Source organism: Nycticebus coucang, chromosome 9 (assembly GCF_027406575.1).
Source record: "Nycticebus coucang isolate mNycCou1 chromosome 9, mNycCou1.pri, whole genome shotgun sequence".
NCBI lineage: Eukaryota > Metazoa > Chordata > Mammalia > Primates > Lorisidae > Nycticebus > Nycticebus coucang.
Window position 1 is genome coordinate 116,073,010 of NC_069788.1, and position 27,262 is coordinate 116,100,271.

Below are 27,262 nucleotides of genomic sequence, written 5' to 3' on the forward strand. Positions count from 1 at the left end.
TCTATATGCGTCTATCAAGCATAGTTGTCCTAGGGTCTCATTTAAATCTCTTATATCTTTGTTTAATTTCTGTTTAGAGGATCTGTCCAGCTCTGTAAGAGGAGTGTTAAAATCCCGTTATTATGGTATTATCAGATATCATATTGGTCAGACTGAGTAAGGTCTGTTTCAAGAATCTGGGAGCATTTAAATTGGGTGCATAAATATTTAGAATTGAAATGTCCTCTTGTTGTATTTTTCCCTTGACCAATGTAAAGTGACCATCTTTGTCTTTTTTGACTTTAGTTGCTTTAAATCCACATGTATCTGAAAATAAGATTGCAACTCCTTTTTTCTTCTGAATTCCATTTGCCTGAAAAATTGTCTTCCAACCCTTGACTCGGAGCTTTAATTTGTCTTTTGAAGCCAGGTGTGTTTCTTGCAGACAGCAAATGGATGGCTTGTGTTTTTTAATCCAGTCAACCAATCTATGTCTCTTCAGTGGGGAATTCAAGCCATTAACATTTATTGAGATAATTGATAAGTGTGGTAGTATTCTATTCATCTTATTTTGTGAGAGTCCATTGCTTAGTTTTATCTTTTGCATCAATGTGGAGGTTAGGTTCTATCCTTTATTTCTGAGTTCTTACTTTGCTGCTGATCCATTGTCGTGGTCAGTGTGCAGAACAGGTTGAAGTATTTCCTGTAGAGCTGGTCTTGTTGTGGCGAATTTCCTCAATGTTTGTATATCCGTAAATGATTTGATTTCTCCATCAATTTTGAAGCTTAGCTTAGCAGGGTACAGAATTCTGGGCTGGAAATTATTCTGTTTAAGTAGATTAAAGGTAGATGACCATTGTCTTCTTGCTTGGAAAGTTTCATTAGAGAAGTCTGCGGTCAATCTGATGGATTTGCCCCTGTAGGTCAACTGGCGCTTACTCCTGGCAGCTTGCAGAATCTTTTCTTTTGTCTTGACTTTGGACAGGTTCATCACAATGTGTCTTGGAGAAGCTCGGTTAGAGTTGAGGCAATTGGGGTTCGATAGCCCTCTGAAAGCAGTGTGTCAGAATCTTTGGTGATATTTGGGAAATTTTCTTTTATAATATTCTCTAGTATAGCTTCCATTCCTCTGGGGCATTCTTCTTCCCCTTCTGGTATTCCTATAACTCGTATGTTGGAACGCTTCATAAAGTCCCATAATTCTGACAGTGAACGTTCTGCTTTCTCTCTCTTCTTTTCTGCCTCTTTTACTATCTGAGTTATCTCAAGAACTTTGTCTTCTACCTCTGAAATTCTTTCTTCTGCATGGTCTAACCTGTTGCTGATACTTTCCATTGCATCTTTAAGTTCCCTAATTGACTGTTTCAGTTCCTTCAGCTCTGCTATATCCTTTTTATATTCTTCATATCGTTCATCTCTTATTTGATTCTGTTTTTGGATTTCCTTTTGGTTATTTTCCACTTTATTAGCAGTTTCCTTCATTGTTTCCATCATTTCTTTCATTGTTTTCAACATGTGTATTCTAAATTCCCTTTCTGTCATTCCTAACATTTCTTTATAGGTGGAATCATCTGCAGTAGCTACCTCATGGTCCCTTGGCGGGGTTGTTCTGGACTGGTTCTTCATGTTGCCTGGAGTTTTCTGCTAATTCTTCCTCATGAGTGATTTCTTTTATCTGTTTCCTTGCCCTAATTTTCCTTTCACTTCCTCTTGCTCTTTAAGTTCTCGTGCCTGTGGACTAAGGGTTACAGGATCAGAAGGGTGAGAAGGTTGAAGAGCAAAAAAGGGATGAAACAAAGGAGGACCGAGTGATAAGGAAAACAAAGAAAAATAGAGAAAGGAGAGGGGGTGGGTAAAAGGAATATTGACAAAAAGAAGAGAGGCACAGAAAGAGGGAGACAGAGCAATATAGGTGTACAGTAGGGTACTTTGACACAACCTTAAAAAACCCCACCTTCTGGGGGGTGCCCAGTTGGGTGGTTCCCTTGAGGTCAGCAGCTCTTTGCTAACCTGATCTGACACAGTACCCCACCTCCACCAAGTAGAGAGGAAAGACAAAAATGCTATAAATCAAACCAAAACAAGCAAACAGAAAACTTTACGGGATAAAATTGGGTGAAAAACCAAATAATAGTGGTAGAAACACTAGCAAAAATGAAGTTCTAATTACTGAAAAAGGCAGCAGTGGGAAATTATAATTAAACTAGAAAAATTGAGAAAGAAAAAGGATCTGTATGGAAAATGTTGAACTTAAAAAACAAAACAACATCAACAACATCAAAATAAACAAACAAAACAACCAAACCAAAAAAAAAAAAAAAAAAACACAACCAAAAACAAAGCAGTATGTATATGTTATTGAATATTGTCTGGGCAACACGTGGTCTTCTGGGGTATGAGATGTTAATCACAGTTCTGATACGATGAAGGCTGCTGATTTCTCAAACCCCAGCAGGTAGACACACTCTTCAGCCCACTTAAAAGGCACTTTGAACTTGTTCACTTGCTGAGCAGAAGCTTTCCCAGGAAAGTGTTTGTCGCTGGAATCACTGCTGAAGTGGCTATCCACTTACCCAGTGTGCCAAAACTGGTCTCACTCTGCCCCTGAGGGTTAGGGCTGCAAGGCGGCTCAGACCCCACCCTTATGCTACTTGGTCTCTGGGTTACCAGCTCCCACCCAATTCTAGCTCTGCAACCCTGAGGGCAGAGCTTGCCGGGGCAGATCGCTCACAATGGCTCCCTGTGACCCACAGCCAAACACTATTAGCTCCGTCTGGCTCAGTGGCTCAGACTGGGGCCCTAGACAACGGCCAAAGTTCTCCACACTCCCGCTCAGGCTCCCCCCAAGGCAGTTCAACTGAGTGCCAAGTCCAAAGACACCAAAACAGTTCACAGGTAAGGCCTTTCTGGTTTGCAGTCTCGCTGCTACTGAACCTACAGTTGCGGGCGGGTTTAGACGGATTGAACACACGCAACCACTTGCCAGTTTTCCACTGTTTTAGTCCTCCTCTTGGGGTCCAAAAGTCTCTCGCTGACTCCCTGTATCCTCGCAGGGGTGTTGATAGGCAGATCCCACTAGCCAGAGATTCCTGGAGTCCTATCTCCCCAGACTCACGGTGCCCAGATGCAAAGAAGCTGTTACTCGCCGCCATCTTGCTTCACCCCACCCAGTCTCCATTTTTTTTAATAGCTGAATAGTATCCATGGTGTACATATACCACAGCTTGTTAATCCATTCCTGGGTTGGTGGGCATTTAGGCTGTTTCCACATTTTGGCGATTGTAAATTGAGCTGCAATAAACAGTCTAGTACAAGTGTCCTTATGATAAAAGGATTTTTTTCCTTCCGGGTAGATGCCCAGTGATGGGATTGCAGGACATCATGTAATTTCTTTATGATAGTTTATGAGATATTAGGAATTTTGAAAATCACAGAATATAAAAATGTGAAGTGACCACTGCTATTATTTAATACAATTCTGTCCTTCCCTTTAACTTCACACTGCTAATGACAACTGTTATGAGAACATGACTCCTTTTTACCTCAGAGTAACCATAAAAGTCTTCTAAGGATGCAAAGGCAGAACCTCAGCTCTGAAAGCTGGAGAGAGCTTCACATAAAATTCAGTCTCCCACCTTATTCCCAATTTCCAGATCGGACTGAGGCCCTGAAAACTTTCTTGGAAGAACCAGGATTATCAATAATTATTAATATAATTATAATATAGTGACTGCCAAGCTGAACAGTCTCCTGTTCCGGGTGTGTTGCACATCTACCACTCAATGACACAGCAAAAACAAGAGTTGAAATGACCCTAGAGAATAATAAAAGGACTAAGAAATACTTGGGCTGGAAAGACAGGGTCCACTAAGAAAGAGCTACATAAAAGGTGATCTCCAAACCCCAGGTGTACCTTGGACCCATTTTGTCCTTGGCTAAAACCTCCAGGGTGAAACAACCAGACATCAACAGCTCCATGTGATTTTGGGTTTTTTGTTTGTTTGTTTTGAGACAGAGTCTCACTATGTCACCTTTGGTAAAGTGCCGTGGCTTCACAGCTCACAGCAACCTCAAATTCTTGGCCTTAAGAGATTCTCTTGCCTCAGCCTCCCAAGTAGTTGGGACTATAGGTGCCTGCCACAACATCCGGCTATTTTTTTTTTGTTGTAGTTGTCATTGTTGTTCAAGCCCTGGCCCATGGCAGGGTTCAAACCCACCAGCCGCAGAGCATGTGGCCGGCGCCCTAGCCACTGAGCTATAGGCGCCAAGCTCATCCACCACTTTTAATAAGGATCACGCCATTATATTGACTCACTCTACTTAGGCTTTTCTTACACCTGCTTCTGCTGCTGAACTGACCTGACTCCCCTGTATTATGGCTTCTGCTAACTTGTGGCTCCAGTTGCTCCCGGACTTCTGTGTCTCTTAACTCTTGTCCGTGCTACTGCTTCCCTTTCTGTAATCCAGACCCTCGTATATGAGAGAATCTGCTTTTTTCAACCACTCCCCTATTTGTGCAGGCCACCTTTGTGTGTAGAGGCCCTGTCATCATCTCATGTGTCACTGACAAGCCAATGGATTGGCTGCCCACTAATGGGCAGTGCCCACAAATGGGACATCTTTAAAATGTTAACTTGGTGTATCTATTGTAAGTCATGTGTCACTGTCAAGCCAACAGATTAGCTGCCCACGAATGGGCAGTGACCAGGGAGTAAAGCCAGGTGGTACAAAACTTGGCGACCTATGGAGAAGCCATTACCCAAGGCCACAGAGGTCTCAACAGCAGATTGTATACATATTTCCACAGATGGCATGAGTGAGAGTGACAGGAAAGTCTCAAAATGTTAAATTTCTCTTTTTACCTATAAGCAATAATAGAAGCTACAATTCAATAAGTGGTCCCTATAAGTCAGCCAGGTCCTGTGCCATCAATCTCACTCAGAAAGGGTGTGTGGCTTGCCAAAGTTTACATACCTAGAGACTGGCAGAGCCAGCTTTCACACAGATCAAACCAAAGTCTGTGTCATAACCACCACTCTGCACCACAAGTGAGAGAACAAGAGTGAGTGAAGGAATGGGAGTGAATGACCACACAGAGGAACAATTCCTGTATCTCAATTCCCCTACGTTATCCATTATATTCTTTGGATGGGGATAAAAACTATTTGGTCATTAAGTATAGGACAAATCCAAAAGGCAGAAATCCAAAGGGGAAATCAATTAAAAATGAAAGGCAAAGTGGGAAGCCCATTATTTAGTAAGTCTTTTAATAAAACTTGAAGCATGTGGTTATTGATGGGATGTGTGAATGTTCTTCCTGTCCTAGGATAGGACCACTGTTTGGTATAGATGATGTTTCATATGATCACATCAGCTACAACATAGATTGAAAACAGAAATGGAAAGCTATATAACCAAAATTTGAATATAAATAAATGTTAAAACGTCATTAGGATAACATGTGAATGTACTTAATGCCACTGAAAGGTTCACTCAAAAAATGATTAAAATGTGCCAGGCAAGGTGGGCTCACGCTTGTAATCCTAGCACTCTGGGAATTGCTTGAGCTCAAAAGTTTGAGGCCAGTCTCTTAGGAAAACTGAGACAAGGGGATTGCTTGAGCCCAGGAGTTTGAGGTTGCTATAAGTTGTAACACCATGACACTCTACTCAGGGTGACAGAGTAAGACTCTATCTCAAAAAGAAAAAAAAAAAAAAAAAACAGGAAAATTAAAATGGCAAATTTTATATTTTATCACAATTTTTAAAAGTGTTACTAGGGGCCGGGCACAGTGGCTCACACCTGTAATTCTAGCACTTGGGAGGCCAAGGTAGGTGGATTACCTGAGCTCACTGGTTAGAGACTAGCCTGAACCACAGCACTGTGGCAGGCACCTGTAGTCCCAGCTACCCGGAAGGCTGAGGCAAGAGTATCATGTGAGCCCAAGAGTTTGAGGTTGCTGTGAGCTATGATGTCACAGCACTCTACTGAGGGCAACAAAGTGAGACTCTGTCTCAAAAAACAAATTAAAAAAAAGAAGAAAAGAAAAAAAATCCTAAAATATGGAAGATGAAGGTCTTTCACATTCCCTTTTTCCTCCAATCCCCACCTGGACCTCCCCACCTCTCTGTTCCTCCCTATTCTCCACCCCTTTAACCACTTTTTCTTGTCTCATGCCCAGGGAGGTATGATCATCATTCTCTTGCTCAGTGTGGCCGTCATCGCCCTTTCTGCCATCAATGTGGGCAAGAGCATCCTGGTTGCCATGACGCCACTCTTGCTGGCCACCTCCTCCCTGATGCCTTTTATTGGCTTTCTGCTGGGCTACATTCTCTCTACGCTCTTCCACCTCAATGGACGGTAGGTATTCGTTTAAGTCCCCCTGTGCCATGAGCTTCATTCTTGTCTTAGCCTCTGAGGAAAAGGATAAGGGTCTAGTGAAGGTGAGATCTGGGCAAGGCATTTTCCTAGCAAATAAGTTCACATGCACCAGCTAAACCCCATCATCCAAACAGCAATAGCTAATGGCAAAGTATCCCCCACATACACCCCAAATCTAGACACCATGTCCTGCCCAACTCCTTGGTAGTTAGTGGCACTGGGGTAGTTTCAGGTCATCATAACAGGTGTTAGTACTTTCTCACTTTTCCTCCATTTCTGCCTAGGGTTTAAACCCGACAAGAAGACCACTGGGTAAAAGCTCTGCTAAGTGCTACTCAGATCTGAAGTAACTATGCACCTTGGCTAAAGTGTAATCCAATTCACACGCACAGTTGCTACTTTAGAGAAGTTTGAGGGCATGGTGTGGGAACGTCAGAGACCCTCCTGTCTACACAGAGAAAGTACCACAAGGACATTTCCTCTTTTCAGCCACAGCAAACAAATTCTGAAATCTAAACACTAAACATTAGTAAAACCCCCACCCCCACCCCCCCCCAAAAAAACTTAATTTTTAAACAATTTAAAATATAATTACTGGGCTCAGTGCCTGTAGCTCAGCAGCTAGGGGACCGGCCACATACACTGGGGTTGGAGGGTTCGAACCCAGCCTGGGCCTGCCAAACAACTACAACAACAAAAATAGCCAGGCATTGTGGTGGGCACCTGTAGTCCCAGCTACTTGGGAGGCTGAGGTAAGAGAATCACTTAGGCCCAAGAGTTTGAGGTTGCTGTGAGCTGTGAAGCCACAGCACTCTACCGAGGGCAACATAGTGAGACTCATCTCAAAAACTATATATGCATACACATATATACACATATATATATATTTTTTTAGAGCCAAGTGCAGTGGCTCACACCTGTACTCTTAGCACTTTGGGAGGCTGAGGCAGGTGGACTGCCTGAGCTCAGGAGTTTGAGACCAGCCTGAGCAAGAGCAAGACCCCATCACTAAAAAATAGCCAGGCATTGTGGTGAGCACCTGTAGTCCTAGCTACTCAGGAGTCTGCAGCAACAAGATAGCTTGAGCTCACGAGTTTGGAGGTTGCTGTGAGCTATGACATGGCACTCAACCCCAGGGTGACTGAGACTCTGTTTCAAAAAAAAAAAAAAGTGTATATATATATATTTACCCTTTTTTTTTAGGACAAAGTCTCACTATGTCGCCCTCATTAGAGTGCAATGGCGTCACAGCTCACAGCAACCTCAAACTCTTAGGCTTAAGTGATTCTTTTGCCTCAGCCTCCCACGTAGCTGGGACTACAGGCACCTGCCACAACCTAATTACCCATTTTAAAACCAATGTAATTTAACAAAAAACGAATTGCCGCCTCAGTGCCCATAGCACAGTGGTTATGGCTCCAGCCACACACACTGAGGCTGGTGAGTTCAAACCTCACCCAGAGCCAGCTAAACAACGACAAATGCAATTAAAAAAAAGCCAGGTGTTGTAGCGGGCACCTGTAGTCCCTACTACTTGGGAGGCTGAGGTAAGAGTCTGAGTCGCTTGAGCCCAAGAGTTTGACATTGCTGTGAGCTGTGATGCCACAACACTCTACCAAGGCAACAAAGTGAGACTCTGTCTCAAAAAAAAAAAATCACCATAGGATGTAACACAAGATGGTTATCATGAGCCAAAAGGCTGCCAATGACCACTTAGTGATGTCAATTTTCACTAAAACAGGGTGCTACAGATGGTAATGGGCACGGTATCAAGTTCCATCACAGCAATCTCCCTCATAATGTGCTATGATGTTACTACATTTTTAATAGATACTTTAATACACTAAGTCCTAATTCAATGAATTATGTATTCATTAATGTAAACATCCACCCTTTAATCCATAAAATACAAAGCAAAACTGAGAATGTGTTCCAAAGATTGATAACAGGGCAGAATTGAGTTTGGGTTTTTTGGTTTTTAATTATCACACATTTTGTAATCCTAGCACTCTGGAAGGCCAAGGTGGAGGGGCAGGGAGAGATTGACTGAGTTCAGGAGTTCGAGAATAACCTGAGCAAAGTGAGACCCCCATCTCTACTAAAAATAGGAAAAACTAGCCAGGCATCGTGGCAGGTGCCTGCAGTCCCAGCTACTTAGTAGGCTGAGGCAAGAGGATCTCTTAAGTCTGAGGTTACTGTGAACTATGACGCCACAGCACTCCACCCAGCGCAACAGAGTGAGACTGTCTCAAATAACCACCACACATTTTTAAAATGTCGAAGCGAGGGCAGCACCTGTGGCTCGGTAAGTAGGGCACTGGCCCCATATACCGAGGGTGGGAGGGTCGAACCCAGCCCCGACCAAACTGTAACAAAAAAATAGCTGGGCACTGTGGCGGGTGCCTGTAGTCCCAGCAATTTGGGAGGCTGAGGCAAGACAATCACCTAACCCCTGGAGTTGGAGGTTGCTGTGAGCTGTGATGCTACAGCACTCTACTCAGGATGATAAAGTGAGACTCTCTTTAAAAAAAAAAAAAGGAGAAAATTCTGAAAGCAGCCAGATGTAAGAAAATCATAACCTACAAAGGGAAGAATATTAGAATGACTGCAGATCTCTCTGCTGAAACCTTTCAAGCTAGAAGAAGGTGGTCATCAACTTTAAATCTCCTAAAACAAAATAACTTTCAACCCAGGATCGTGTATTCAGCTAAACTGAGTTGAAATGAAATACTTTAATGACATTCACATGTTGAAGAAATTTGTCATAACTAAACCAGCTCTCCAGGATACTCTCAGACTGATTCTCCATAATGACCAGCACAATCCTCCACCAAAAAAAGTAAACTCACTCAGAAACTTTTGATCGAACTCCAACTTCCACAATGGCAAAAGGATCAAAAACGTCCACTGGACTTTTGAAAAACTCAATACCCAAAATTCTACCAGGCTTATCAATATTCTCCATTAATGTGAATGCCTTAAATTGTCCTCTACAGAGGCACAGGTTGGCTGACTGGATACAAAAACTCAGGCCAGATATCTCCTGCATACAAGAATCTCATGTTACCTTAAAAGATAAATATAGACTCAGGGTGAAGGAATGGTCATCTATATTTCAGGCAAATGGAAATCAGAAAAAAGCAGGTGTTGCAATTCTATTTGCAGTTACAATAGGCTTTAAACCAACAAAAATAAGGAAGGATAAGAATGGCTACTTCATATTTGTTAAGGGTAATACTCAATATGATGAGATTTCAATTATTAATATTTATGCACCCAAGCAAAATGCGCCTCAGTTTATAAGAGAAACTCTAACAGACATGAGCAACTTGATTTCCTCCAGCTCCATAATAGTCAGAGATTTTAACACTCCTTTGGCAGTGTTAAAATCAATCTATCCTTCTTATTGGATAGATCCTCCAATAAGAAGCTGAGCAAAGAAATTTTAGATTTAAACTTAACCATTCAACATTTGGATTTAACAGACATCTACAGAACATTTCACCCCAACAAAACTGAATACACATTCTTCTCATCCACCCATGGAACATACTCCAAAATCGATCACATCTTCAGTCACAAGTCTAACCCCAGTAAATTTAAAGGAATAGAAATTATTCCTTGCATCTTCTCAGACAACCATGCAATAAAAGTTGAACTCAGTAACAACAGGAATCTGCATACTCATACAAAAACATGGAAGTTAAATAACCTTATGCTGAATGATAGCTGGGTCATAAACGAGATTAAGAAGGAAATTACCAAATTTTTGAAACAAAATGACAATGAAGACATGAATTATCACAACCTCTGGGATACCGCAAAAGCAGTCGTAAGAGGTAAATTTACAGCACTGCAAGCCTTCCTCAAGAGAATGGAAAGAGAGGAAGTTAACAACTTAATGGGACATCTCAAGCAACTGGAAAAAGAAGAACATTCCAACTCCAAACCCGGTAGAAGAAAAGAAATAACCAAAATTAGGGCAGAATTAAATGAAATTGAAAACAAAAGGATTATACAAGAGATCAATAAATCAAAAAGTTGGGAAAAGGTCAATAGACTAGATAAACCTTTGGCTAACCTAACCAGAAAAAAGAGTAAAATCTCTAATTTCATCAATCAGAAATGACAAAGATGAAATAACAACAGACTCCTCAGAAATTAAAAAAATCTTTAATGAATATTATAAGAAACTTTATTCTCAGAAATATGAAAATCTGAAGGAAATTGACCAATACTTGGAAGCACGTCACCTTCCAAGACTTAGCCAGAATCAAGTGCAAATGTTCTGAAATAGCATTCTATTGTTCTGAAATATCAAGTTCTGACATCAGCTATACAAAATCTCCCTAAAAAGAAAAGCCCAGGACCAGATGGCTTCACATCAGAATTCTACCAAACCTTTAAAGAGAAACTAGTACCTATATTACTCAACCTTTTCCGAAATATAGAAAAAGAAGGAATACTACCCGTTCTATGAAGGAAACATCACCATGATCCCCAAACCAGGAAAAGACCCAACAAGAAAAGAAAATTATAGACCAATATCACTAATGAATATTGATGCAAAAATACTCAACAAGATCCCAACCTTTTCCGACATATAGAAAAAGAAGGAATACTACATGTTCTATGAAGCAAACATCACCTTGATCCCCAAACCAGGAAAAGACCTATCAAGAAAATTATAGACCAATATCACTAATGAATATTGATGCAAAAATATTCAGCAAGATCCTAACAAACAGAATCCAGCAACACATCAAACAAATTATACATCATGACCAAGTCGGTTTTATCCCAGGGTTTCAAGGGTGGTTCAATACACATAAAATCTATAAATATAATTCAGCACATAAACAAATTAAAAAACAAAGACCATATGATTCTCTCAATTGAAAAGCTTTTTATAATATCCAGCATCCCTTCATGATCAGAACACTTAAGAAAAATTGGTATAGAGGGGACATTTCTTAAACTGATAGAGGCCATCTATAGCAAACCCACAGCCAATATCGTATTGAATGGAGTTAAACTGAAATCATTTCCACTCAGATCAGGAACCAGACAAGGTTGCCCATTGTCTCCACTGCTCTTTAACATTGTAATGGAAGTTTTAGCCATTGCAGTTAGGGAAGAAAAGGTGATCAAGGGTATCCATATAGGGTCAGAAGAAATCAAACTTTCCCTCTTTGCAGATGATATGATTGTATAGCTGGAAAACACCAGGGATTCTACTACAAAACTCTTAGAAGTGATCAAGTAATACAGCAGTGTCTCAGGTTACAAAATCAACATTCGTAAATCAGTAGTCTTTATATATACCAACAATAGTCAAGCTGAAAAAGCAGTTAAGGACTCTATTCCATTCACAGTAGTGCCAAAGAAGATGAGATATTTGGGAGTTTATCTAACAAAGGACGTGAAAGATCTCTATAAAGAGAACTAAGAAAATCTAAGAAATAGCTGAAAATGTTAACAATTGGAAAAACATACCATGTTCATGGCTGGGAAGAATCAACATTGTTAAAATGTCCATACTACCCAAAGCAATTAATGCAATCCCTGTTAAAGCTCCACTGTCATACTTTAACGATCTCGAAAAAATAATACTTCGTTTTATATGGAATCAGAAAAAAACCTCAAATAGCCAAGACATTACTCAGAAATAAAAATGAAGCAGGACGAATCACGCTGCCAGACCTCAGACTACAATATAAATCGATAGTGATCAAAACAGCATGGTACTGGCACAAAAACAGAGAGGTAGATGTATGGAACAGAATAGAGAACCAAGAGATGAATCTAGCTACTTACCATTATTTGATCTTTGACAAGCCAATTAAAAACATTCAGTGGGGAAAAGATTCCCTGTTTAACAAATGGTGCTGGGTGAACTGCCTGGCAACCTGTAGAAGACTGAAACTGGACCCACACCTTTCACCATTAACTAAGATAGACTCTCACTGAATTAAAGATTTAAACTTAAGACATGAAACTATAAAAATACTAGAAGAAAGTGCAGGGAAAACTCTTGAAGAAACTGGCCTGGGAGAATATTTTTATGAGAAGGACCCCCCAGGCAATTGAAGCAGCATCAAAAATACATTACTGGGACCCGATCAAACTAAAAAGCTTCTGCAGAGCCAAGAACACAGTAAGTAAAGCAAGCAGACAGCCCTCCGAATGGGAGAAGATATTTGCAGGTTATGTCTCTGACAAAGGTTTAATAACCAGAATCCACAGAGAACTCAAACGTATTAGCAAGAAAAGAACAAGTGATTCCATCTCAGGGTGGGCAAGGGACTTGAAGAGAAACTTCTCTGAAGAAGACAGGTGCACAGCCTACAGACATATGAAAAAATGCTCATCATCCTTAATCATCAGAGAAATGCAAATCAAAACTACTTTGAGATATCATCTAACTCCAGTAAGATTAGCCCATATCACAAAATCCCAAGACCAGAGATGTTGGCGTGGATATGGAAAAAGGGGAACACTTCTACACTGCTGGTGGGAATGCAAACTAATACGTTCCTTTTGGAAAGATGTTTGGAGAACACTTAGGGATCTAAAAAAAGACCTGCCATTCGATTCTACAATTCCTCTACTAGGTATATACCCAGAAGACCAAAAATCACATCATAACAAAGATATTTGTACCAGAATGTTTATTGCAGCCCAATTCATAATTGCTAAGTCATGGAAGAAGCCCAAGTGCCCATCGATACACGAATGGATTAATAAATTGTGGTATATGTACACCATGGAATATTATGCAGCCTTAAAGAAAGATGGAGACTACCTCTTTCATGTTTACATGGATGGAGCTGGAACATATTCTTCTTAGTAAAGTATCTCAAGAATGGAAGAAAAAGTACCCAATGTACTCAGCCCTACTATGAAACTAATTTAGGGTTTTCACATGAAAGCTATAACCCAGTTACAACCTAAGAATAGGGGGAAGGGGGAAAGGGAGGGGAGGGAGGGGGGAGGTGGGTAAAGGGAAGGGGATTGGTGGGATTACACCAGCGGTGCATCTTACAAGGGTATATGTGAAACTTGGTAAATGGCCTGTGAAGCTAGTGAATGATGCCCCATGAATTTATCAATGTACACAGCTATGATTTAATAAAAAAAAAAATAATAGTAAAAAAAAAAAAAGAATATGGGGAAGAAGGAAAGAGAGGGGAGGAGGAGGATGGGCGGAGGGAGGGTGATTGGTGGTACCACACCTAGGGTGCATCTTACCAGGGTACATGTGAAACTTACTAAATGTAGAATATAAATGCCTTAACATAACTAAGAAAATGCCAGGAAGGCTATGTTTATCAGTGTGATGAAAATGTATCAAATGGTCTATAAAACCAGCGTATGGTGCCCCATGATTGCATTAATGTACACAGCTATGATTTAATTAAAAAAAAAAAAAAAAGTTTAAGCCAGAAACTTGAGGATAAGGTCCCAGACATTTCAGACAAACTATCTTCTACTGTATGTTTAAAGTATAATCGGCCCATTCACCCAACATAACAAGCCAAGGAACGATACTTACGCTTCCTTTTCATCCCTCAACAACTACACATTTCTCCAAACTTTGGTAATCTTGCAAAAGCAGACAAGTTATAGATTCCCAAGCTATTTAAAAACCTGCTCATAAAACCCCCAATGTGAATCTACTAGTCACTATCCCCCCAGAGCTCAATTAGTGTCAAGTGGGTTTACTTGACTTATTTTGAACCCACTGCACTCCACTTTCCTGGCTCCCTTCCATCTTCCTATGTAGGACTATTGAGCAGATCCTGGAGTATCTGGGAGGGAGGGAGAAGTGCAAGCAAAGTTGTTCCCTCGTGCTCCTTCTGTCAGTGCATACAGGCTTTCTATTTTCCTACCCACACAGGTGCAGACGCACGGTCAGCATGGAGACTGGATGCCAAAATATTCAACTCTGTTCTGCCATCCTCAATGTGACCTTTCCACCTGAAGTCATTGGACCCCTATTCTTCTTTCCTCTCCTCTACATGATTTTCCAGCTTGGGGAAGGGCTTTTGCTCATTGCCATCTTTTGGTGCTATAAGAAAATCAAGACTCCCAAAGGTGAGTGCTGAATTATCTTACCTCCTTCAAATTTTGCCCTGTATTAGACCAGCCTGCTAAAAATCAAATTTCTAGTAGGGACTTTTTGTATAGAGTATTATCTATTCACGACACTAAGAACCAGGTAGCTCTCAGAAGTATTCAAGAGACCTTATAAGGCCAAGACTACTTCATTAACTGTACTTCATTTCTGCCTTCTAGGTGGGCAAATTGAATTAGAAATGCAGTTTACCTCATTAAGGCTGACACAATTTGGGCTGTTTTGTCCAAGTAGGAGGCACCATTTCCTCAGCACAAGGGAAAAGGACAGAATGCTCTGGATATTAGACAGTTCTAAAATATTACTTGTGTGAAAGGCCTCAACCAAAGTCCTTTACTTTTTTTTTTTTTTTTTGAGACAGAGCACTCTGCTGCCCAGGCTAACTCATGTAAATATATAAATAAATAAATTATAATATATATATATATATATATATTGTGTGTGTGTTGTGTGTGTGTGTGTGTGTGACAGAGACAGCACCTCAAGCTACTGCTCTGGGTACAGCGCCGTGGCATCACAGCTTACAGCAACTTCCAACTCCTAGACTTAAGTGATTCTCTTGCCTCAGCCTCCCAAGTAATTGGGACTACAGGCACCCACCACAACGCCCGGCTATTTTTTTGGTTGTAGTTGTCATTGTTGTTTGGCAGGCCCGGGCTGGATTCGAACCCGCCAGCTCTGGTGTACGTGGCTGGCACCTTAGCTGCTTAAGCTACAGGTGCCGAGCCAACATTATATATTTAAATCACAAGTTAGCCTTGATTTCTCTGACCCTAACCAACAATTTTCATGTTTCCATATCCCCTTCACACTCAAGTACATGTCTGTTGGCTTTTACATCACTGAGGTTATCAGGCGTTTTGTGGACTTTCCACTTTGGTGACCCTGGGCAAGTTTGTTTTCTAGGACAACGTTCTCATGTCCTGGAACCAGGTCACAGTCCTGGCACCTCTAGCACCCCCATGAGGAAAATTAAGGCAAAGCAGCCTAATATAACTCAGAATCCAAAGGAAAATTTAACTCTGGTTACACAGCAAACTTAAGCTTGCTAAACACTGACCACAATAAACTTCATTACTACTGGATTAATATAGCACCTCATTTCTAAAATGCTCAAAGCTACCTTCAAGATATAATAAAAAGACCAGCGTCCCTTCCTCAAAGAACACTTTAACTCCAAAGCTTTCTCTTAAACCAGGAAACTCAAACTTTATCACTCATTTTATTTTATACTCCCAAACATCAATATATTCTTCCTAACCATTTACTCAAATCTCTCAACTGTCTTACTTCCCATGAATTGAGGGCCCCTTCTAAACCTTTTCTAGACCCTGGGGATTGTAACTTACACCCTAAGAAAACAGGCAACCTTCCCAGTTAGAATTCATGGTATTAGCAAATGCAAATTCTTTTCCTTTAAGTTGGCAGAGAGGTAATCTTCGCTATCCAGCAGCCCCCTCCCCCCCCCAAAAAAAACTCAATAGCTGACATAAAATGGCTGAACCACGTTGTAAGCTTTGGCTCCAAACTACACAGTATTGTATAAAACAATCTAGTCTGATGATTTTCTGAAAGCAATTCGAGATTTGTTGCCCACAAGGTTTCTATCCTCTTACCAAAAATGCAGAGAAATTTCTAGAACAATTGGCATCTCAAATAGGTTTGAAGTCCTAGGAATGCCCTCAGAGGGGAATACTGAATCTTTAGCCTTATAAAGAAATAAACAGGCCAGCAGGATGGCCCACACCTGTAACCAGTAGTTCTAAATCTAGATTGTAACATAGCTAGACCAATGTCTCTACAAAAAATTTTTTTTTCTTTTTTTATTGTTGGGGATTAATTGAGGGTACAATAAGCCAGGTTACATTGAGTGCAATTGTCAGGCAAAGTTCCTCTTGCAATCATGTCTTGCCCCCATAAAGTGTGACACACACCAAGGCCCCACCCCCCTCCTTCCGCTTTTCCTCCCCCCTCTACAAAAAATTTAAAAATAGTTCTAGCTACTTGGAAACTGAGGTGGCAGAACATTTTAGCCCTGTAGTTCCAGGCTCCAATGAGCTATGATCATACTCCTGCACTCCAGCTTGGGTAATACAAACACCATTATTTAAAAAAACACTCCTCTCAAATGCATCTCCAAAAATCCCAGTGTCAAAAACCAAAGCAACTTATTTTTTAAGCTAACAGCCCAACCAGCTTTGTCAGGGTGAAAAATCTGTCACAAGTTTTTGGATTTTGACCCCTGTACCTCTACATAGAATAAAGTGGACCTCAACTCTTGCCTAGAAAGCTGCCACCACCTCTACATGTGCAGAAAATAGGGGTAGCAGTGTGTGGAGGGAGGACCTGTGTGGAAGGAGGACCGGAACAAGGGTGCAAACTCTCGTGGCTAGCCCATCCTAAAGCTGTTTCCTCCCTATCCCTCCTGACACAGAACATAAATCATCCTTGCATACAAACTCACCTCCCCTATTGTTTTACACATATTAGAAAAGAGAAGTAATAAAGGCTCAAATACACTAATCATATATACTAGGCCTTTTTAACTTTTTTACGTATGTATGTATTTATGTATGTCGCCCTGGGTTGAATGCCCTGGCGTCACAACTCACAGCAAGCTCCAACTCTTGGGCTCTAGCGATGCTCTTGCCTCAGCCTCTCAAGTAGCTGGGACTACAGGCGCCTACCACAACACCCAGCTATTTCTTTGTTGCAGTTTGGGCTGGGGCTGGGTTTGAACCCGCCACCCTTGTTATGGGGCCCAGTGCCCTCCCCACTGAACCACAGGCACCGCCCTCTACTAGGCCTTTTATTACTAGTACTGCCACTACAGATATTGGGGAAAAAGTGACTTTTAGGAGTAAGTAATGAGAGATGCAACTGTAGATAAGTAGAAAATCAGTGCACACACAATACCCTAGAATAAGTTGGATTTTTCTATTTTCCAGACTAAACAAACTTCAACTACTGTTATTCTCCCTCTACAACTGTGACTCTTTTTAACTTTACAGATAAAGCAAATACGATTTACACAGCTGCCACAACTGAAGAAACAACTCCAGAAGCTCTGATAAATGGCACCCACATAAAAGAAGAGGGCTCCCCTTGCAGTCTAGTCCTTCTCCCAGACCATCACCTTCACCCCAGAATCTGGTCAGAAAGCAATTCAGAAAAACAGGATGGTAAACCAGAGAGCAGCAAAAACAGCAGCCTTGCCTGAGTTTTCTCCATTTCCAGCAAAACCTATCACATCAAGCCTTGGCTGGGAAGACAGAGGGTGTCAACCTGAGAAGCCTCACCTATCCGTTTAAGATTTGCTACTTATTTAAAAAATAAGACATGTAGAGTGACTATAAATAGTATGAAGGCAGAAATACAAAGCGTCTGATAAGCTTATTAACTAATCAATGAATGGGTGTTTTATCCATTAATCAAATACCCAAATCTCAAGTCTTGTGACCCAGAAGGCAAACAAAATGCTAAAGAGCACTATAGAAGAATACTATAGGATTAGACTTCAAAGATTCCAAGTTCATTCCTTCCCTTTTGATATTTTTGGGATTAAGACTCTCAAGAACACAGGTAAGAAACCAGCCCGGCATGGTCACTCACACCTGTAGTCCTAGCATTCTAATAAGAAGTCAAAGAGGACAGATCACTTGAGCTCACAAACTCAAGACCCGCCTCTAAAAATAGCAGGGCGTTGTGGCAGGAACCTATAGTCCCAGCTACTTGTGAGTTTGAGGTTGCTGTGAGCAATGCCACAGCACTCAACCCCAGGGCCAGGGTGACTAAGATGGTCTCAAAAAAAAAAAAAAAACAAAAAAGAAACCAGTATGCAAGTATGAACACAATAAAATGAATGCAAAAGCACTTAGACAAGAAACTCAAAAATAGCTACAGCCATAACTGAAATTTTAGTCTGGAGAATTCCAGAAGTATGAAGAGACACTTTGACAAAGAAAACCCAGGAACCACACTGAAGAATATTACTAATAACCTACTCTGTAACTTCATTAGGTATCAGTGGTTTTAACACAAAGTATACCCCAAACTCAAAGAGTACTGCCAACTATTACAAAAATACATGATTCCAAATTTAAAAAATAAAAAACACTCAGGGCAGTATCATAGTTTGTATTCAGATAGAACTCTCAAATTTCAAGTTTTTTCTAATAAAATTTAAACACTTTGCACATCGCTCATATGCAAATAGGACTAAGCAGATTACTAAGTATTAACACTTGCAGTCAATGTGCCTACTTGTGATTTTCATTATCTTTTAGTATGATCAGGTACTAATAAAACCAAGACAAGCTAGCAAATGTACTAGACTAACGAGTATTTTCAGCACCAGAATAATCATACATACAGATGTCTGAAAAGGTCTCCTACTTAACCACTTGATCTATATATGCCTACTTACTCAAATTGTTTTCTCTATTTAGGAAACATCTACTAGTCTTTATTATACAAAACACTCAAAAATTAAGTTTGTTTAGCTTTAGAGGAAGATAGGGTTGGACTTAAAACTGTCACGAGAAACAAAATGAAAGGAATAAAACATAGAAAACAAAGGTTGCACCATGCCCTAACAAAGGCTAGCCAGAAACCAATCTAGAACACAATCTTTTCAAAGGATGAAATTTATTGTATTCCCACTTGTTGACAGTAGTAAGCCTTAATTTAGGGGTAGACAAGAGAAATACTCAAAATGTCAAGAACGGACTACCACACTGCCCTGAGGACCATACTCAAAAGAACCTAACAAGGGAAAAGGATTTTGATCTTGAAATACATTACAAAGCTGAAGTTACAACAGATTAAAATAAACCCAGTTTCCTCATATTAACAAGTATGGGTATAACACCAACTCCCAAATCAACCGGATACTAATAAAGACCTAATTTTGCAACCTCATTGCCCATGTTCCAGTCTTTTAACTTCAAGATACCACAACCACGGACTGCAACATCCACTTTGGAGTCTTATTCTGCCTTTCTCAATATGCCCAAAAGGGTAGGGTAGGGCATAAGTCTATGTCATGAGAACATGTGGTTTTGGGGCTATGGAGCCAGACTTTCTGGATTCTATTACTAATCTACCACTTAAATTTGTTCTTTGAAAAAGACCCTGAATTCTCTCCTGTTAAATAGCCATAAAGATTCAGTACAACATGCAGGTACAGAACTTAAAACGGCAACTGGCTAGCACAATCAGGTGTTAAGTAGATGTTATCCACTGTTACCAATTATTTATCTAGCCTTGCATCCTAACAGAAGTCTAAGAATATCTAACCAGTCTTCTGAGATTCCTATAGAACTCATTTCCTGCACTTACTGGGCAGGGTTTGAGGACTAAGGAATAGAGGGTTCTAACACTTTGCTGAAGAGAGGCATACAACCTCAGGCAGTTTTTACTATTGTTTTCTCTCAACCACTTATTGTCCTGTGTCTCAAGAATAATCAAAGCAGAATGTGAATAGTCCCTTAAGCATGATCATGTACACTGGTCAAGTTCTGTACCATCTGACTATCAAAACTGTTATAACTTTTAGGATAAGCAAGAAATTCATTAAATTTTATAATTTGTTTTTCAAACACACCATCCTTCATTTGGTTTTAGAAACCTAGGTAGCCAGATGCCAGCGATAATAAAGAAAAAGCATGGGGGAATATGGACACAAGGGACACTGTCAAAACAGATTCTGGAGGTATTTTATGTTTTAAATGTATGTATATGGGAGTGAGAAATAGGACTACTTCAAAAAAAAAAAAAAAAACAGACAAAAGCAGTTTTATAGTATTTTATTATCAATAACATACAGCTGCTTTAATGTGTGTCCTGCAGCTGTTTTTTAAGGGTGAGTGGGAGGACACCCTTGACCCTAAACAAAGAAAACTCAAATTAAGCCTTTATGTACAAGCAAATTTAGAGCTCTTTTAAATGTCCAAAGCTATTAATTAGTTTAACTGAGGTATTAAACTAATTCTGAATAAACATATTTGAATAACCAGGAACTTAAAAATGTTCAATCTTTTTCTAGTACAAAAAAATTAAATTTGCTTTAGTTATAAAAGAGCTCTGTCAATATACACAAACTATATACTTCAGACATTCACAAAAATGTGAGCAGAAGGCTTATCAAAAGACATTTAATACAATTAGTTTTCAACAACCCCTTGGTGGTCCACATCTACAAAGATATCCACCCAACCCAACCCCCTCCAAACCCCACCCCCACAGAAAAGCACATACTTACCAGAATTTTTAGCAAGTATGGTTTGGAAATTTGTTTTTAAAAAAGGCCCCCAGGGCAAGTTATTTACAGTTTAATTGCCACTGTCAACTGATCTGGACCTTGATCGGGATTGGGACCTCTGGCGATCCACAGAAGCTGGAGACTTAGATCTACTTGAAGAACCACGTTTCTGGCTCTTCTCAGGCACGGGAGACCTACTAACAGAACGGGACTTGCTCCGGCTCCGGCTCCTGCTCCTTGACCGGCTGTAAGACTTGCGACTACGGGAACGAGACCGGCTACGGGACCTAGAGGAACTTCTGGTCCGAGATCGAGACCTGCTTCTTGACCTACTATGAAATGAGAGAGGGGGGTGAAGGAAATCAGACTATATGACAGGCCCTACAAATCCATTCAACAAAACTTTTATATTGAAAATATGAGAGGTACCTGTGCCTTTTGCTGCCTTCAATTAATTTTATTTTTCTCCCATTTATTTCCTTTCCAGAAAGTTTTTCAATAGCATTCTTTAAGTCACCATAAGAGGCAAATTCAACCACCCTAAAGAAGAAAAAAATTATTTTAAGGTAAATACATCCTGTAGTCTCTCTCACATAGGAGTCTACACAAGCTGTTTTCTGTGTTCACTTTGCTCCTGCTATATTCTCATTTCTTGATGGGTAAAACAGTATTACACACAGCAAAGCTTCCACACTGCTACCTTTTCAACCAGATAATTCTTTGTTGTTGTATGCTTAGCAGCATGCCTAGCCTCTACCCCACTAGGTGCCAGGAGCACCCTCAGTCAGTTTTGTCAACCAAACACGTCTCCCAACAATCCCAAACATCTCCTGGAGAGCAAAACTGTCCCTAGAGAACTACTACATTTGAAAATGTTCAAATTTGAAGTCTTTAGGAATGTTCACAGTAAAATTTTCAGGGTATTTTAAAAGGCTTTCACAACCTCCACAACTTTCACAACTCACCCTTCATTTAATTTAGGTCGATGTGCATCCGCAAAGGTTACTTCCCCAGCTTGTCTCATGAAATCTTTGAGATCCTTAACACAAGATAATTGTGTTAAGCAGAGAAGAGGAAGGGTGACACACAAAAAACAACATGGTATAAAAACAAAACTACTGAAAGAGAAGATGTTAGATAAAGTACAAACATGGTATTTACCACACTTGTATTCTATCAGAAATCAAGAATTATCTAGGTCAGGGCACGAAATAAGCAAATAGCATATTGCTTGTAAGCAAAATGCTAGAGGAAATTCAGATTGTAACATTAAAGTAGTATTAGTCTATACTGAGCTCAGTACAAAAGAAAAAAAACAAACAAAAAACAAAAAAAAGAGAAAACAGTACATATTTTTAAGACTAAAATAGAAATTTTATATTTAAAAAACAGAACATTTACAAGACACCAGTTATTTTGTGCCCCATATGTCATTAAAAAAGTTTACTTTACCTTTATCAATATTTCCCTAGGCTAGTCAAGCAGCAAACCATTTATCGGTCGGAGAAACCTTCATGACATATGCCCGATTGGCTCTTCGCCACCCACTTGAAGGACACTACCCAATCGATGGAAGCCTTTAATCGCACAGCCCTCCCTATTAGCAGACTACTGGCGGATGCAGACATGTTCTACTCTTGAGCAGTTACCAAGGACCACTTTACTGCAATCAGGATTCCAACGACCACCTAATTTCGTATCTTTCAACTCTTTTCGACCAGGACCTCTTATTCGGAAGCGTTACAGGAGACAGCTCTCAACTTAGGGATCAGATCACGTTATCAACGCTCTGGGATCGCTGCAACCTGGCACTTCAAGTAAGTGCATCGATTACGTCTAGACCGGCAAACACAGATCTAGAGGTGGCCAAATGATCACTGTAGGAGCTGACTGGCAAAGTCAACCAGGCCCAACCAAGAGTGACCAAGACAACGATTAGGATAACCCACAGGCACTCCTCGTCATAAGGCCAACGACACAGATAGGCTGGCAAATAAAGGGTTTAATATTTGGTTAAAATTGATTTTAAAAAACAAGAAAAAATATCCTCAAAACATTTACATTTGATCACTAATATTAAAGTTTGTAATATCCCCCAGTTACATTTAATTAAATTTTAATATTACAATTAAATCCATTAATTTAATTAAAGATAAAAGTACTTTTAATAAAATATATTAATAAAAATATTAGCTACCCATTAACTTTTTTAAAAAGCCACATTAAAATAACTCAAAACTGTATTTGAACAAACCTGCCAGCTGACTCTTGAGGATAAATTCTCAACTATAAGCCGATTTTCTGTTCTTACAGGTGGAGCATTTCTAAGGAAGAAAACAAGCATTCAAAAAGGAAGAAAAGAAATGCAATGATTGTGAATGAAGTTGTGTATTCAACTGTGGGCAAGTTCAAGTAATCGAACATCAAGTCATTCAAATGACTTTCATCAACAGTTCTGGGTTACTCTATGACTCACTACAGACTCATCAGGAACAGAGGGCTAACATGAGAATAGCAGGACATATTATACAGTAAGTTCCAGAATCATTTATTGCTAATAACTCCTGAGACTTAAATACTGCTGATACAATACTTCAAAGCAGCCATCCACCTGTTTACATACCGTCTATCATTACGAGGTCTGCGACTGCTAAATCGGTCAGAGTACCGTCCTCTACCTCTTCCACCTCGAGACCGAGCCCTAGCATGTTCAATAGTAACCCTACAGAAAACAAAGAAAAAAAAATCTCCATTATACACCCAAGCTACATAAAACATCTACTTAGAAAAATATCCAAGCTGACCTAGTCTGCTCTACATTCCAGGTCTAAACACAGTAATTATAAAACTAAGATTCTCACCTTTCACTACAGAGTTCTTTTCCATCAAGTTCATATACGGCATCATCCGCATCCCTTGGATCCTCAAATTCCTAAAATATAAACATTTAAGATGCTTAATAAGGCTTTCAACAAGTATCCCACAACATACTGAGTACTAAAACATTGAGACAGAGTGGAAAAAGGAATATCATAATGGCATGGCCAGATAACCTAACCAAGAAGTGACTGCGAGTGGGTTCCAGTCAGCCACCAGGTAGCTTCTTTTAACCCTTAATGAAATTCACAAGGATACGTAACATTTGCAAAAAAAAAAAAAAAAAAAAAGCCACCAAGACTAGACCGAGAACATTGTTTCCCAGAAGTTTTATAATTCATTTCGTTCTAAACACTCACCACGAAACCAAAGCCTCTTTTCAGATCAATATCTCTTATTCGTCCATAACCCTTGAAGAATCTCTCCACGTCTTTCTCCCTGGCCGCTGGGTTTAGCCTCCCGATGAATACTCGACAGCCACTCATGATGTCCGGCTAGTATTTCCTGTCAGAAAATAATTCAATCGAGACAATACCAAATGACTGTCACAGAGGAAGGCCCGGCCAAGGGATCACAAACATACATGGCACACAAGGTTTACCAGGACTGCCAAGAGTACCTTGCAGACAATTAAAAACCGGCTCCCAACACGATCCCGCCCCAGGCCCAGACCGCAGCAACCGCAACGCCCACTGCCACCTCTGTCACTGCGCAGCCGCAAACGAACCCCGGCTCTCCGGCCCCCTCCCATCTGCCGCAGTTAGGAAAAGCCGAGAAATGCGGGAGGGGCCGACTCCGCCCTCCGCAAGGCTGCCCAATGGCAGCCGGCCGCGCGAGCGCGTCACCGCCTCCCGGACGCGTCACAGCGGGTGGAAGCCGGAATCTCGCGACGCCACAGCTGCGCCTGCGCACACGTCGGCGGGCAGGCGCTCGGCAGCCATAAAATGGCGGCTGCGGAGTCAGCGGCGGGGTAGAGCCGCGCGTGCCAAATCCGCCTCTCCGTCCCCTGCCCCCACCGTTCCAGAGTCACCATGCCCGCCCGCAAAAAGCCCCAACCGCACCCCGAGCAGTCACAAGGCACCCGGCTCGCTCTCAAGGGGGCCGGGTGATGAGATTAACGGAGTGGCAGGGAGGGACGCGCGACCTCTCCGTGTAAAAACAACCGAAACCGCGACCGCCCTTCCACCTTCAGTACCCCTCAAACAATGCCAAAAGGGAGACGTGCCCCAGCGCCCACCTCGAGTCAACTGCGCTCATTAGACGCCGTCCTCCGCAAAGAGAGCAGCCCCGGCCACTCGCGATCTGAGCGGCCATGAAGAAGCCTCGATCCGAGAAGCCTCGCCCTCAAAGTGAGCCACTCACCTACCGGACAGGATCTTTGGCGGCTGAGACCCAGAGAGAGGTCCGTAGTCTGCGACGGAGCCGTCTGCCTCCACGCAGACCAGGACTTAACTCCTCTACGTCTCTCCACAACTGACGCACTTAGCAGTCCTGCGCTCCACAAAATGGAGGGCGCGTCCCTGCGTCACTTCCGGGACCGCCCCTGGGACCCGGGCGTCCGGCTCGCTGGGTCCAGCTTCGGCGAGGCGGGGCTTCCTCGCGGGACCTCTCCTAGTGACCCTCTGTCTGCGGTGGGGGCCCCCGGGGCAGGAGCTGTCCTCGGCACCACGAGCCAGTGCCCCGCGCTGGGGGCGCATCTGTTGAGGACATTCGCTGCTGTAGACCTGGGAGTGCGGTTCATCATCGTTTCTCCCGTAGGACTCGTTGAGACAAGTGGCGCCCCTTTTCTGTATCTAAAGTTTTTATCAGAAACCCGGAAGACTACTGGCTGAGACACTCGGGTATTGCAAAAATACCTGGCCTGCTCAGACCTCTTCGTGTACGTACTTGCCCTTTTACAAGGCAAGGGCGCTCTTGAGGCTCTAATGAAGTCTTTTTTAACCGTGCCTGACTGGTTGGAGTGAGAAAGCTAAGGGACTGAATTGTTTTTTCAATGGAAGGCTTTTGCGTGAAATTGGGATTGCAGCTGCAAAGCCATCTTGAATTGAGTTCGTAATGCAGATTTCTGCTTTTCTATCGCTCTGGGACTGAGCTGGCTAGAAGAGATATCCAGCTGCTTTTAAATCTATTTAGTTAATCCTCCTTATTCGGGTTTCTGTCATTAACACATAAAAGTCTACAATTATTCAGAAACGGAGAACGTTGTGCTTGTAAAGTGGGTGTAAAACGCAGCCCTCTGCGTCCTTAACTCCAGCTGTTTCCAAATGAGGTTGGTAGGCCTAGAACCTTAAGCATAATGATGAGGAAGCTCAAAAGGTTACTTTTTTTTTAATACTTATAGGTGGAAACCAAGGCACCCCATTTTTGAGAAGTGCCCAGAATCTAGGGTTGCTTATTTGAAGGTAGAGTTACACAGAGAAAAAGTAGTTTCAGAAGGAGGAGCTCTGCCAACCCTAGTCCAACCTCAGGGGTTCTTATGAACTGTTCTGGAACTCTGTGTGGGCGCAGCTTGGCTATTCACACTGTTATCTGTACCTCAGTGGGAGCGTGATTCAATTGTAAAGTTAGTTATCTATGATGTGGGGAGTTAAGGATGGATTTTAAATGGATGGATTTAAAATACATGTTTGTTAAAGAGAAAAAACTGTTATCTTTAGCTGTTGGCCTAATAAACATTGGCATTTTCTAATGCACAAATTGTCTCAAGCCAGATTTTATTGAATTACATTTGCTTGATTTCTACATAATTTTTTAAAATCAGTCTTCCAATTATTTTCTACCTTTTGAATTGACTATGAAAGCAGTGCTTTCATAGTCAATACAAAAGGTAGAAAATAATTGGAATAATTGTGATTTCATTCACTGTTATTTTTGCGGTAATAAGTAATCTAGCAAGGTTTTCGGGGGGTGAAAAGCAAGAAAGACAGTGCGGTACACCCTGGAAAACATTGCTCGCTTCACCCATGGTGCTGTGATTTTCATCAGGCCCAGTTTTTTAAAGAAATCCCTTTCTTTTTATTTACTTACTGAAAGTTTGTGAGTTTCATAAAAGTAATTTTTCATTAGTATTGCCTATTTGTCTTATGATGTGTTTGTTTTTGCTGTGATGATGACTGCCTAATTTCAAGCCCTTCCAATTTCACCAATAAACACAAAGTTATCTTCCATCAGTGGAAATTTTACTCTCCTATTCAATCCTACAATATTGTATTTATACCCCCATAATTCCCTTATCACTGGTTTATGTCTGTTATTCATGTTTTCCAGAAATGCCTAGCACAGAAAGGATTTAATACTTACAGACCTGGATTTGTATGAACATTTTTTCAAGTGGTCCTGTTCCTTTTTTAATGTTTCAACAAAATGATTTAGCATCCTTTTCCTAAAATATCCAAATGAGTAGCAAATCTTTAGTAAAAGAGAAAAAGAAGGGCCAGTTGTGGTAGCTCATACCTATTGTCTCATAAGGTGGAAGGATTGCTTGAGGCCAGGAATTCAAGACTGTATAGAAAAATTAGCTAAGCATGGTGGCATGCCCCTGTAGTCCCAGCTACTCAGAAGGCTGAGATGGGAGGGTCACTTGAGCCCAAGAGTTTAGGGCTGCATTGAGTTATGATCCCAGTCCA

At 41.1% G+C, this 27,262-nt stretch overlaps 2 protein-coding genes across 7 annotated transcripts in view; one reads left to right on the top strand and one right to left on the bottom strand.

Annotated features, from left to right (window-relative positions):
- SLC10A1 (solute carrier family 10 member 1) overlaps window positions 1-18,328 on the top strand; it is a 33,384-nt gene extending 15,056 nt beyond the window's left edge. The window contains exons 3-5 of the mRNA XM_053602455.1: window positions 6,161-6,339; window positions 14,261-14,457; window positions 17,509-18,328. Of these exons, the coding sequence (XP_053458430.1) occupies window positions 6,161-6,339; window positions 14,261-14,457; window positions 17,509-17,717 (585 nt within the window). The 3' untranslated portion in view covers window positions 17,718-18,328. The remainder of the gene's footprint in view (window positions 1-6,160; window positions 6,340-14,260; window positions 14,458-17,508) is intronic.
- A 1,962-nt stretch (window positions 18,329-20,290) lies between these two features.
- On the bottom strand, window positions 20,291-25,172 carry SRSF5 (serine and arginine rich splicing factor 5). Of its 6 annotated transcripts, none has more exons than XM_053602461.1 (8): window positions 24,999-25,172; window positions 23,996-24,140; window positions 23,621-23,691; window positions 23,383-23,481; window positions 23,014-23,083; window positions 21,725-21,798; window positions 21,189-21,299; window positions 20,291-21,088 (listed from the first exon to the last, which is right to left on the bottom strand). In XM_053602461.1, the coding sequence occupies exons 2-8, from the start codon at window positions 24,119-24,121 to the stop codon at window positions 20,830-20,832; spliced, it is 810 nt and encodes a 269-aa protein (XP_053458436.1). In that variant the 5' UTR covers window positions 24,122-24,140; window positions 24,999-25,172; the 3' UTR covers window positions 20,291-20,829. The 6 variants fall into 6 exon arrangements, with proteins under 6 accessions (XP_053458436.1, XP_053458433.1, XP_053458434.1 ...); XM_053602458.1 differs by having other exon boundaries at window positions 20,291-21,091; XM_053602459.1 differs by having other exon boundaries at window positions 20,291-21,091; window positions 25,003-25,165.
- Window positions 25,173-27,262: the final 2,090 nt, after the last annotated feature.

Excerpts from the sequence above, each read along its gene's own strand:
- SRSF5 (XM_053602458.1), bottom strand. The coding sequence starts at position 24,121 with ATGAGTGGCTGTCGAGTATTCATCGGGAGGCTAAACCCAGCGGCCAGG. Across the intron at positions 23,692-23,995 it reads AAAGAGGCTTTGGTTTCGTG|GAATTTGAGGATCCAAGGGA; the intron begins GTGAGTGTTTAG and ends TTTATATTTTAG. Across the intron at positions 23,084-23,382 it reads AGACCTCGTAATGATAGACG|AAATGCTCCACCTGTAAGAA; the intron begins GTATGTAAACAG and ends TTTCTTCCTTAG.